The 12,312-nt window shown below is 44.8% G+C and overlaps 1 protein-coding gene across 1 annotated transcript in view; it reads left to right on the plus strand.

Annotated features, from left to right (window-relative positions):
* Positions 1–12,312, plus strand: part of dntt (deoxynucleotidyltransferase, terminal) — a 222,942-nt gene that overhangs the window by 39,545 nt on the left and 171,085 nt on the right. Inside the window, exon 3 of the mRNA XM_080205268.1 lies at positions 1,531–1,641. Within this exon, the coding sequence (XP_080061394.1) occupies positions 1,531–1,641 (111 nt within the window). The remainder of the gene's footprint in view (positions 1–1,530; positions 1,642–12,312) is intronic.

Genomic DNA, 12,312 nt, shown 5'->3' on the forward strand with positions numbered 1-12,312 from the left:
AGCAGTGCTAACAACTGTGCCACCGTGCTGCCCTGATGATTCTGATGTGGCAGCCTGGTGTTTCGCTGCAATTTGGAGAGGCTTATTACAAAGAACAACTTGTACTTATACAGTGCATCTTGTGTTCTCAGACCATCACAAAACGCTTTATAATTAAAAGAGTTTGAGACAATCGACATGGCAGTTAAGCTTCCTGTATTTGTAGATTCTGATCATTCCAAAAGTCCAACATACAAAGGACTTCCTCTTGACAGAAATCACAACAGAACAATCTCCTGACTCAAGGTGTGAAAGATCTCATGCAAGGCTTGCCAAATTCTTTGGGATATTTCTCGAAATGGGCGTCTACCTATTGCAGGATGATGAGGAGGGAGATCTCAATAACTCAGTACCCTGTTCATGAATATCTGCTCCTTTATCCTCTGCTTCTGACCACGACCTGGTCAAACTGTAAGATCCAACCATTTTGCCAGATTCCATCCACAACTCTCACCCAAATGTTCCCAATGCCTTTTTCAGTCCTGCTTTAGCTCCTTTCCCTTTACTATTTTCATATATCTGAGAATTCCCTCAGCAGTCACAAAGACCCAGACAGAATTCACGAACCCTGGAACCGATACTCGAGATCCTGTCCACTTTCATTATTTACTCCTAGGAGCTTCAGCTGAAGTGCTCCAGGCATCCTCGGATCCACTTGAAACTACTTCTAGATCCTGAGATCACAATCCAAAACAATTTAATCCAGATTGCCTTGCAATGCTCCAAAATGTCACTGTTAAATCAATGCCCTCAAATAATATTTCTTCCTAATTAGACTCTTGTTCTTTTAAAAGTTGACTTGTTGTGAACAATGCAGTATGACATTTATCACACTGAGTGCAATAATACTCTTCATGTTGTCTATTGTTTTTACAAATTGTGTAAGTTAAAATTCCAGTTTCCCTTTATCTATAACTAGTGAAGGTAAGAGGAAATCATAACTCATAATTACATTCTAACAAGATTTGCTATAATCCATCCCATCTGAAATTATTTAGAATCATAGAATCCTGACAGTATAGACGGAGACCATTCGGCCCATCGAGTCGGCACCAACCAGGCCCTATCCTCATAACCCTACTTAATTACCATGCTAACATCCTGACGCCAAGGAACAATTTAGGATGGTCAATCAACCCGCCCTGCACATCTTTGGAGAGTGGGAGGAAACCGAACTATCCAGAGGATCACGTATAGACACAGGGAGAATGTGCAAAGCCCACACAGTCAGCCAAACCAGGAATCGAAATCAGGTCCCTGGCAGCGTGAGACATCAGTGCCGACCACTGTGTCATCGTGCCACCCCACTTGTTTCGTTATTACAGAGAATCTTCTTTAACTGGTGTACAAAGCAGCGAACAACAAATAAAAAAATCTTTAATCTGTTATTACTGATTACTGACAATATCATGTGTATTTATTTGACAGACCAGATAACTCAGGCAGGCCGAACAAGAACTAGCAATGATTATATTCCATTTCTTTTCTTAGGAGCAAAAGGTTCTTCAATCAAATCTTCCATTAGCTCCACCAGTGGTCCCTGTTTCTAAGTACGCATGTCAGAGAAGATCAACTCTCAATAATAAGAACAATATATTCACGGTAAAGCTTTTACTTTGGTTTAATTTTGACTTTTGTATGCATAACCAGCCTGTGGAAGAATTTGGGGACTTTGGTATCTAATTAGTGAACTAATTTTCAATAAGGTTAAAGGAGGATGTTTCCTCTAAAGGTACATCGTGAACAATGGTACACCTCAGGTACACTACATTCACTAAGAGTTAAGTTATCCCAAAGATCTTTGAAACCCAAGGCTGCATTGCTTGTTAAACCTACGGGAGAAGTGGGGCTCCACAGCAGCCATTTTCTGGGGGCCACAAGGCCTCACGAAGCACCAAAATGGCGTCCATGATGAGTGTGCACACTCCAATGGGAAATGCAGTGGAGGCTGTATTTGTAAAGGGATTTGCATGTTTGCACCCGAAATCTGGCAGCAGCATGCACATGTTATCAGTGTGCAGCACTGACTTGATTCCATTTTGGAGCTTCAATGTCCAGCCTCTGTCCTCTCTTAACTTTGTACTGAACACAGTGTTGAACGGTACGAAGGATCCTGCACCCACCCTCGCACTATTCAAAATTTAGTTGCAACTTTATCTCTTCTGCATTTCTACCACATTTTGGGTGCTTTTTCATTCCAGTTGAATTTTTCAGTAGTCTACAGTGAATGGCTTGGCTGGTGCTATTGGTGACTTAATGGCTTGTGGGCAAACTAGTCGCTTCGAGAGCTGGGTGGCCCAACAGGGTTTTCTCTTGGTGTTCAGCATAACCAGGGCGAATGAGGAGATGCCATGCAGAGCAAGACTAGAAGAGAGTGAGGTGGAATAATTCAGAAACAACAATGAAATAAACGTGTGACAGAGAAAGAAAATTAATGAAAAGGAAGATGTGCTGAATTTCGTTTTCACGTAGAACATAGAAACATAGAACATTACAGCACAGTACAGGCCCTTCAGCCCTCAATGTTGTGCCAAGCTATGTCCAATCCCAAGATCAAGCTATCCCCTCCATGTGCCTATCCAATAACTGCTTGAAAGTTCCTGAAGTGTCTGACTCCACTACCACAGCAGGCAGTCCATTCCACACCCCAACCACTCTCTGAGTAAAGGATCTACCCCAAACATCGCTCCTATATCTCCCACCATGAACCTTATAGTTATGCTCCCTAGTAACAGCTACGTCCACCCAATGAAATAGTCTCTGCACATCCACTCTATCAATCCCTCTCATCATCTTATAAACATCTATTAAGTCACCTCTCATCCTCCTCCACTCCAAAGAGAAAAGCCCCAGCTCCCTCAACCTTTCCACATAAGGCCTACCCTCCAAACCAGGCAGCATCCTGGTAAATCTCCTCTGCATCTAAGCTTTACATCTAAGCATGTTTGGAATGGTTTTAAACTGGTTCTCATCCCATCTGAATCGTCAAGTGTGAATGTTCTGATATTAGCTGTATTGAATAATTACTGAAAATTTGGGTGCAGTTTAAACAGATTGAGGTAGACACTTACGGTAGAGAATAAATTTTGCATGTGAAGTTTGAAGTGAGCGGCAATTAAAATGGAATACCAAAGTCAGAGGACAAAATAATCAGTAGCCTTTTAGAACAGAATTAAAAGACATCTCATCTCACCACAGTCTTTACCAAGGTTGAATGGAGAGGGAATAAAAAAAAACTGAAGAGTAAAAATGAAGAGAAAGAGAAGCTCAAATGCAATGCGGCAGAAAAAGAGAGCAGTCCAACACCCAGCTCTCTGTTTGATACCCATTGAAGGGAAAGTGGTTCTGAACTAGGTAGTAGGACAAAAAGCTACTCTTCGTATTGTTACACAACAACTTTCCCAAGCTTTAGCATTTCAACATCTCCGGTAAGAAGATCAACTATACCAGAAGATACCGGAAATACTCAGCATCATCTGTTAATGAGATTAGTTGAAGTTTATTTATTAGTCACAAGTAGGTATCCATTAACACTGCAATGAAGTTACTGTGAAAACCCCCGAGCCGCCACACTCCAGTGCCTGTTTGGGTACACAGAGGGAATTTAGCACGGCAGAAGGAAACTGGAGCACCCGGAGGTCACCCACGCAGACATGGGGAGAACATGCAGACTCCCCATAGTTACCTGAGGCCGGAATTGAACCCAGGTCCATGGCACTGTGGGGCGACAGTGCTAACCATTATGCCACCATTCCAACTATCTCTGCTGAGAAAATACATGCCACCCAAAGAAAAAAAGTTAATGTTCCAGGTGGATGACCCTTCTGCAATATATTAGAGTATGTTCTTTATTGCATAGTATAACATTCCAGCTACTACAAAAGAATGTAACTTTTGACTCTGTGACATGGCTGCATGCAATCTGCTAATTAATGTTAGGATAGACAAAAAATGCTGTTTATATGCAGTGCCAATTTGGTCCATTTCTCTATCTGTACACCACACCAAATGTGACAAAACCAGAGGTAGTTTGGAGTTAACATTAATATTCATGTAGCAATGTCAAACCCCAATATCTCCTCCTGAATGAAATTCATAGTAAGTTGCCATAAAAATAGTTTTAAAAACAGCTTGTTTCCAATTGATGTTGTTGTTATTGCAAATGGAGATGACAATTTGTTGCACTAGTTTCCGATATAATTGTTTGTGGAGGTGTGATTGTTGCCAAATGAATGATTAAGTCACTGTGCTGGAGTAACACGTAGCAATGCTCACACACAGATCACAGGAACGTAAGGGAATTCCGCTCACTCCCATTAGCAAACAAAACTTCAAAACTTTGCTCCACGTGCTGTTGGTGCTAAGGAAATCCAGAGCCTCAAAAATGGTGGGCATTTCACTTCTGGCACAGCCTGTGTGGTGCATCACGCTGGTGTGGGTGTGGGGAGCATGCAGACCTGATAGATCATGGTGTCAGTTGCCATCTAACGCTGACTTGGTGCAAAACCTGCCATTTTGGAGCTGTCTTAAAAACTCGCAGTTCCAACTCGGGAACGCCCTGCATTAAAGAAGACTGGAATGGTGTCTTTCTTTTCCTGTTGCAGAGTGAGTAGAGACACTGTGGGTGGAATTTTCCTGGCCCTCCCGTGATGGGAATTGTAGCGGTGGGGGGGTGGGGGGTGAATGTTGGCAGACAATGAAAAGATTCATTGACCTCAGGTGGGATTTTCTGGTCTTGGGGATGAGCGGGGCTGGAAAATCCCATCCTGTGTCTTGCATTGTTGGAGGAGTTCTGAAAAGTGGGAGTGCTCCAAGATTTCTTCAAGGAGGTCAGTGAAGCTGGAAAGTCTGTTAGCAATATCTGATGTAGTTATATTTGTAGACCCTCTCTGGCTGCTGACATGAACTAGAAAGTCAGAAGTCTTGCAACACCAGGTTAAAATCCAACAGGTTTATTTGATATCACGAGCTTTCAGAGCGCTGCTCCTTCACCAGGTGAGTCACTCAATACCAAACAAACCTGTTGGACTTTAACCTGGTGTTGTGAGACTTCTTACTGTGCCCACACCAGTCCAATGCCAGCATCTTTGAACTAGAAAGGGGAAGCTGTGCACAAAGGTGAGGGGAGTACGGCCCACAATAAAATCTACCTAGGGTATTCAGAGAGCAGTTCTCATACTGTCATCTCTGCCAGGGGTAGCGGTGGTTATGTTTCATCAAGGAGGTGGTCACAGAACTGGTGTCACTGTTACCAGCTAGACCTGCAGCTACAGAGCATGGTGAGGATGGCACTGCCAGTGATTGTGAAGATTACCATCACCCTCAATTTCTACACGTCAGAATCTTTCCAGGCTGAAGCCAGTGACGTCATCAAGTTGGCCAAGCAACGCTGTGTCAAGGACATCACTGAGACAATTCATTGCCTTTTCTTTATTGGAGTGAAGCAAACTCGGTGAGTATGTGGTGTTGCCAGTGTAGCCGGATTCCCAATGATGCAGGGTGTCATTGCCTGCAGAATGGTGGCTCTGCGGGAGCCATGGACCAATGAGGGGATGAATCATACATGTTGCTGATAAACACCCACTGCAGTACAGGAGGGTGGCGACAACAACTGCTCTTTACATTAGGACTTTTATTGACCTGTGTAGTCCCTTATTGTCAAACACTCATGGCCATAGTTTGTAGGAAGCTGAACTGTTGCAACTGACACAGTGTTGGATCTTCTCGTCAATGGTGGCCTTTGGAGAGATGTCATTGCCAAGGTCTGGGAAGTGCTCAACATATCCCAGAGTTTTTCCTTTAACATTTATGGGAGGTGGCATATTTGGCTGACCAGGTCTGAGTTGAGACATGAGTTTTGTTTTGGCAATGTTCAGGGTCAGTCTAATTCCTTGTATGCTGAATTGAAGAGATGGGGCTTACAAGTCGATGCAGAGTGGGCACCCACACTGTAGTCATCCACAAACCGTGGATCATCTCTGTTGGCCAATTCAGTTTTGACACGGAGGTGACTGTGTTGAAGACATCTCGATAGTATTTAACACTAACAGCAGAGGGCAGTTGATGCTCTATGAGGCAACAGGCATTGTTGTTTTGCAACTGTTTGATTGCTTGTTGCAGGTATCCCACTGATGATAGTTCACCCATGAATTCTACCCCAGAGCACTGAGGACAGCCTGCAGAGTATTACCTTCCATTGTAGATTCACAGCTGAGTTGTTGAAAATGTTCTTTCCAGCGTTGGTGGGTGGCTTTGTCATCCCAAAGAAGAAACACACCATCCTGTGAATGTAGGGGATTTTGTCCATTTGACGTTGGTCTACACTTGGCCCTGGTTGTTTCAAAATAGCTTTCTCTTCCCATCACATGTGTTTTATCTTCCGGACTTATCTTTGGACAGCAGTTTGAGCTGTTGGAGTGCTGTTTTCTAGACTTGAAACCTTTGGTTGTTCTGGCAGACAGTGAAGCCGTTCAGTTTTATTCCAGGGGTCACATATTTCAACTTAGTTTTTGTTGGAACCCGTCCTGATGATGATGATACTCAAATCCAGTCATAGAATGACTACAGTGCAAAAGGAGGCCATTCGGTCTGTCGAGTCTACACCGACCACAATCCCATCCAGGCCCTATTCCCGCAATCCCACATATTTACCCTGCTAATCTCCCTGGCACTAGGGGCAATTTAGCATGGCCAATCAACCCAACCTGCAGACCTTTGAACTCTGGGAGGAAACCAGAGTACGCCGAGGAAACTCACGCAGACCCAAGGAGGACGTGCAGACTCTGCACAGACAGTGAGGCTGGAGTTGAACCTGAGTCCCTGGCGCTGTGCCACTGTGCCACCCCAATGGTCAGGACACAGGAGTCTAGGATAGCTGACATTAATTGATCCCACTGTTGTTGAATCGAGTTGAATGTGTGAAAACTTCTCGGGTAAGTTACGAGCTTCACTTGAAAAATTCCTCTCTTCCTTCAGACTGCTTTATGAGTTGGACTTCAGTCACTGATTAGACAAGTCAACAATCCATCCAGTGGGCATCTGTCCCTCTCATGGATTGAATGATACAGAATTCAGTTGGATCTCTGACCAGAGCAATAACATAATCCAGGAGGTGCCAATGCTTTGATCTAAGATGCTTTGGTGTGGTTTTGTATTTGTCCTTCTGGCAGAAAAGAGATATAAAAAAGAACTGTTATAATGAGGCCATGCTGAGCACAGTGTGTGGAGTTCTCACAGACTAATTCTAAGTGTCAAACAGGCAAGAAAATGGTACGTTTTCTGATTTTTTCAGTGACGTATGTAATGGGAATTTACAACAGCCTGAGCAAAACAGGAGCTTTAGTGTGATTCTTACCAGTGGGCGGGAGGGTGGGTTTGGAGCCTCAGCTCGCCTGTGAGGCCGGCTGCTGAGCTCTACGGGGCCAATCACAGGCATCCTGATCTCCCAATACACTGTGTACACATTATGCTGGGAGATTTGTCACATCCCCTCACACCTCCATGGACATCTCACCTCTCCCGAACCTTTCCGCTACGGGTAATGCCAGCAGGTGCAAGGTGCTCCCAATGGCATTGCTTCAGGGATTGACAAAGTGGTGGTTCTCCGCCATGACAAGGTGGTGATCCATGGAGGGAGCTGGCTAACATTTCCACAATGAAAAGGATGGATTCCAAACTCTGCAGCAAGCCTAGGGCTGAGTTGGAGCTGAATCTCTCTGTGCTGCTTGCTGGTGAGAACAAGTAATCTGGCGGGCTTGCCAAAGCACCAGCCACCTCTGTCTGCATGCCCATCAGCATTCTGCTGTGTGCCACACAATTAGACTTTTCACCTGAGTTCTCTGCAGCCAAATTTATCTGTGACCTCACTCGCCCTCAGAGAGCTGGCACAGGTCTCTTTCCCCCTGGCTTGGCTGAAGCCCGCTGATGCCTGGTGAATCATCAAGTGCTGTGCCAGTCTCTATTTTACTCTCTAACATTCACACAATGCCAGCATCTGAATTAACATCTGTAAGTGCCAGAGCAAGTGATGGTGCTTCTCCATCAGACATTTGCCCATGCCTGCACCCTTCCTGCTCAGGCTGCAGTGGCTGGCCAGGTGCCAGGTCCTGGGTTCTGAACTGCAAAATGAGGTGGTTGGAGTTAGGGGAAGGGGTGTGATGCAAAGCAAACGGTCCATAGTCACAACACCTCCAGCATGTACTTCACGTCAGATACAAGGATGAGGGTGAAGTGGAATTTGAGAAGGTACGTAGGTCACCGATCTATCATCATCCTGGGAGTTCCTGGTGATGCCAGTTGCAATGGCCTTCGTCACCGATGGCCCAATAATACATAACAGACTGTCTGACTGCCAGCAGTTCTCATTGCTGCGTCCTGTTTTGTGTCACCTTGTCCTGCCAGAGTGAGGGAAGAGTGCCAGATAGGGTGTTGCAGTGTGTTTGGACAATATCCCTGTCACAGCTGAAGCTGCAAAATGTGAGTGTGAGATTTACAGCATTGCTCAGTGTGTGAGGGTTGGGTATCTGAAGGTTAGACTTGAGTACTGATAGATGAATGATTTGATTTGATTTGATTTATTATTGTCATATGTATTGGTACACAGTGAAAAGTATGGTTTCTTGCGCGCTGTACAGAGAAAGCATACCGTACCGAGAAGGAGAGAGTGCAGAATGTGATGTTAGTCAAAGCTAGGGTCTGGAGAAAGATTGATAATACATTGTTAGAGAGTTTAAAAGAGTTAGAATACAGTTTTAGAAGCACAGAATGAGAGTAAAGGTTAGAATTAGAGGGTATGCTGGGCAGGGCTCGCAAGATGCCATCTCGCTCTGGCATCATCTTGAATAGATGAAGGTGCAGTACATTAACAGGGTGTGATGTTGGTGGTGTTGTGGGCAAGAATGACACTTGAACATGCATCCACTGTCCTTGACCAGTCAAGTGAGATCAATGATCTTGTTGCAGCCATGTCCTTGGGGATTGACCCCTTGGAACTGATTTCTTTGGCCACCTGCTCCCATTTCCTTCACAGCCTGGATGACCTCCTGTGGAAAGATTATCTCTCTCCTCCTTTCCACTTCCTGAACTCCTCCAGCGTTGCATCAGACAACCTGTAAGCCTCTATTTACCCTTGACTGACGGCCCAGGGACCTGGGTTCGATTCCCAGCTTGGGTCACTGTCTGTGTGGAGTTAGCACAGTCTCCTCGTGTCTGCGTTGGTTTCCTTCAGGTGCTCTGGTTTCCTCCCACAGTCCAAAGATGTGTGGGTTAGATTGATTGGCCATGCTAAAATTGCCCCTTAGTGTCCTGAGGTGTGTAGGTTAGAGGGATTAGTGGGTAAATATGTAGAGATATGGGGTAGGGCCCGGGTGGGATTGTAGTCAGTGCAGACTCGATGGGCCTAATGGCCTCTTTCTGCACTGTAGAGTTTCTTTGATTCTATGATTCTTAAAGCCCTCTCTGAAATACTTTTGAGGATGGTTTCCCTCAGCTCCCCTTTAAGACATGCTTACTGCCTTTAAGCAGTTTAGGTGAGCTGTGAAATGTTAGCTATGTGTTTATTCATTTATTCGTCACAAGTAAGCCTTCCATTAACACTGCAATGAAGTTACAGTGAAATTCCCCTAGTCGCCACAGTGTGGCGCCTGTTTGGGTCAATGCACCTAACCCAGCACATCTTTCAGAATATGGGAGGAAACTGGAGCACCTGGAGGAAACCCAGGGAGACATGGGGAGAACATGCAAACTCCACACTGACAGTGACCCAAGCCGAGAATCTAACCCAGGTCCCTGGTGCTATGATGCAGCAGTGCTAACCATTGTGCTACCGTGCCACAGGTATGTACACCTGAGCCCCCAGTAGCACACTTTCATGTAAATGAGCAGATAGCACCATGTTTGCGTACTGCCCGCCTCACCTGTGTGGGAATAATCGTGCATTGTGAATCCTCCACCCACTAATGGGCCTCATTGAATCTCTATCACTGAGTGTTTTGGTTTACATTAAGTGCAAAACTTCTGCAGTCACTTTTATGAAGTATTTGCACAAACATAAAGTTGAATAAACCAAATGCAAATTGAGAAAGGTAACTGCAATAGCGTGATGAATATATTATTTTTTCCGTCAAATGTTGAGTGCAAGATGTAATGTTTTTGCACTCCCAGTGTGTGATATGCTTCAATATAGAAGAAAAACTCTCACACTTTGTTATTTATTTCCTTTTTTTTTGCGTAATTTGCATGCTGGGTTACATTTCAGGATACATTTAGTACCACTTACACATGCCAAGAAGAAGTGTTATAAAATCCTGCAGTTATAAAACATGGCAAGCAATTACCGGATCAAATATCAGCTGCCTTTGTTTGCACATCTAGTGAACACTGCAGTTGGCGTGTATACGTAAATGCAAAGCTTAACTTTTGACCATATTAAAATAAAGAGGAACAGTACCTAGGTTTAATTCAAGAGTGAACACACATCTCACATACTGCTCCTCAAACCTGTCATTTGCTCAATCTCTTGTTCGATATTAATAATTTTTAGTGGTAGCTGCAATATGATGTCTTAGCATTACTGATCTACCTGGAGTGAGAGGTTTACCATTATAACCCTAAAAAAAAGACTGGGCTTTGGTCAAGTAAAATCAGTGGCAGGTCAGTGATGGTGGAGAGCGGTGATGATAGTGGACAGTGATCGTGGGTGGCGTTGATGATGGGGGGCAATGATGGCAGGGGTGGTGCTGGTAGGGTTTGTGATGGTAGGTGTGGTGATGGCAGGAGTGGTAATGGTGGGGAAGAATTGATGAATAGTTCAATGAAGGACTGAAGATTGACACTGGTGTGAACATGTTGGGCTGAACAGCCTATTTTTATGCTATAAACTCAGTGTCAGTGTGGGCACAGTGGTTAGCACTGCTACTCACAGTGCCAGGGACCTGGGTTTGATTCCCGCCTTGCGTCACTGTCTGCTTGAAGTTCGCATGTTCTCCCATGTCTGCATGGGTTCCCTTTGGGCGCTCTGGTTTCCTCCCACAGTCCAAAGATGTGCGGGTTAGGTGGATTGGCCATGCTAAATTGTTCCTTAGTGTCAGGCAACTAGTTTGGGTAAATGAATGGGGTTACGGGGATAGGGCCTGGGTGGGATTGTGGTTAGTGCAGACTTGGTGGACTAAATGGCCTCTTCTGCATAGTAGGATTCTATGTAACATTTTGTAAAATAATCAGAATCAATGAATCCCTACAATGCAATAGAAGGCCATTCGGCCCATTGAGCCGAGTACAATTCTACCCAGCCCCTATTCCCATAACTCAATGTGCTTACCCTGCTAGCCTCCTGATACTAATGGGCAATTTAGCTGGGCCACTCAACCTAATCTGTACATCTTTGAACTGTGGGAGGAAATCAGAGCACCCGGTGGAAACCCACGCAGACACGGTGACAACATGCAAACTCCACACAGACAGTCACTCAAGGCTGGAATTGAATCCAGGTCCCTGGCACTGTGAGGCAGCAGTGCCAACCACTGTGCCACCATGCTGCCATTTGCATGGTTTCAGTAGGGTTTCTGTTCATGTCAAGATGAACGATCAGGAGAAATCCAACCTCATTTTCTATAACTTAAATTTAGACTTGAGCATTCAGAACTTAGGCTGTGCTGACTCACTAAATTGGGCTCATGCTTGGATGGCTACAGGGGACCTTTACAATATTACCCAGGGTGCCATCTGTGCATTTACTTACCAAGACACAGCTGTCCCAATGCTGCTTCTGAGTCCTCAAACATCAGTCCATCAGATCATTGGAAGTGATTCTGGAGTGAGCAATCCTCACCAATCATTTAAAAACCATGGGTGGAATTTTACCAACCCGCTCCCATGGGAATCTGAGTGGCTGTAGGGTGGAACATGGGAAGATCCGTTGACCTCCAGTGGGATGTTACTGTTTTGAGATGAGTGAGGCTCCATTGGTTAGATCACTCTGCATTAAAAATGCCAATGCCTCTGGGTCCAAAAACTTGCAAAAGTTCCGAATTGATAAATTTTAGTAAGACTTGTGCCTCTCACAGGTGGGAATGTTGGCTTCCTATCTCAAGGCCAGTTGGAAAATGGAGTAGCTGTTTTTGTCATGTTTGTCTGCCTGCTGTGTTTTTTCTGTATTCACAAGAAAATCACACGCCCACCATGACTGGTGTGGATCCCGTATGATGGTTGGTCATACATGGATATACATTAGTGATAACTTTGGTGGGAGGAGCTTAAGTATGCCGGTGAGGCCGG

Source organism: Carcharhinus amblyrhynchos, chromosome 17 (assembly GCF_965287045.1).
Source record: "Carcharhinus amblyrhynchos chromosome 17, sCarAmb.v2.hapA, whole genome shotgun sequence".
Taxonomy (NCBI): Eukaryota; Metazoa; Chordata; class Chondrichthyes; order Carcharhiniformes; family Carcharhinidae; genus Carcharhinus; species Carcharhinus amblyrhynchos.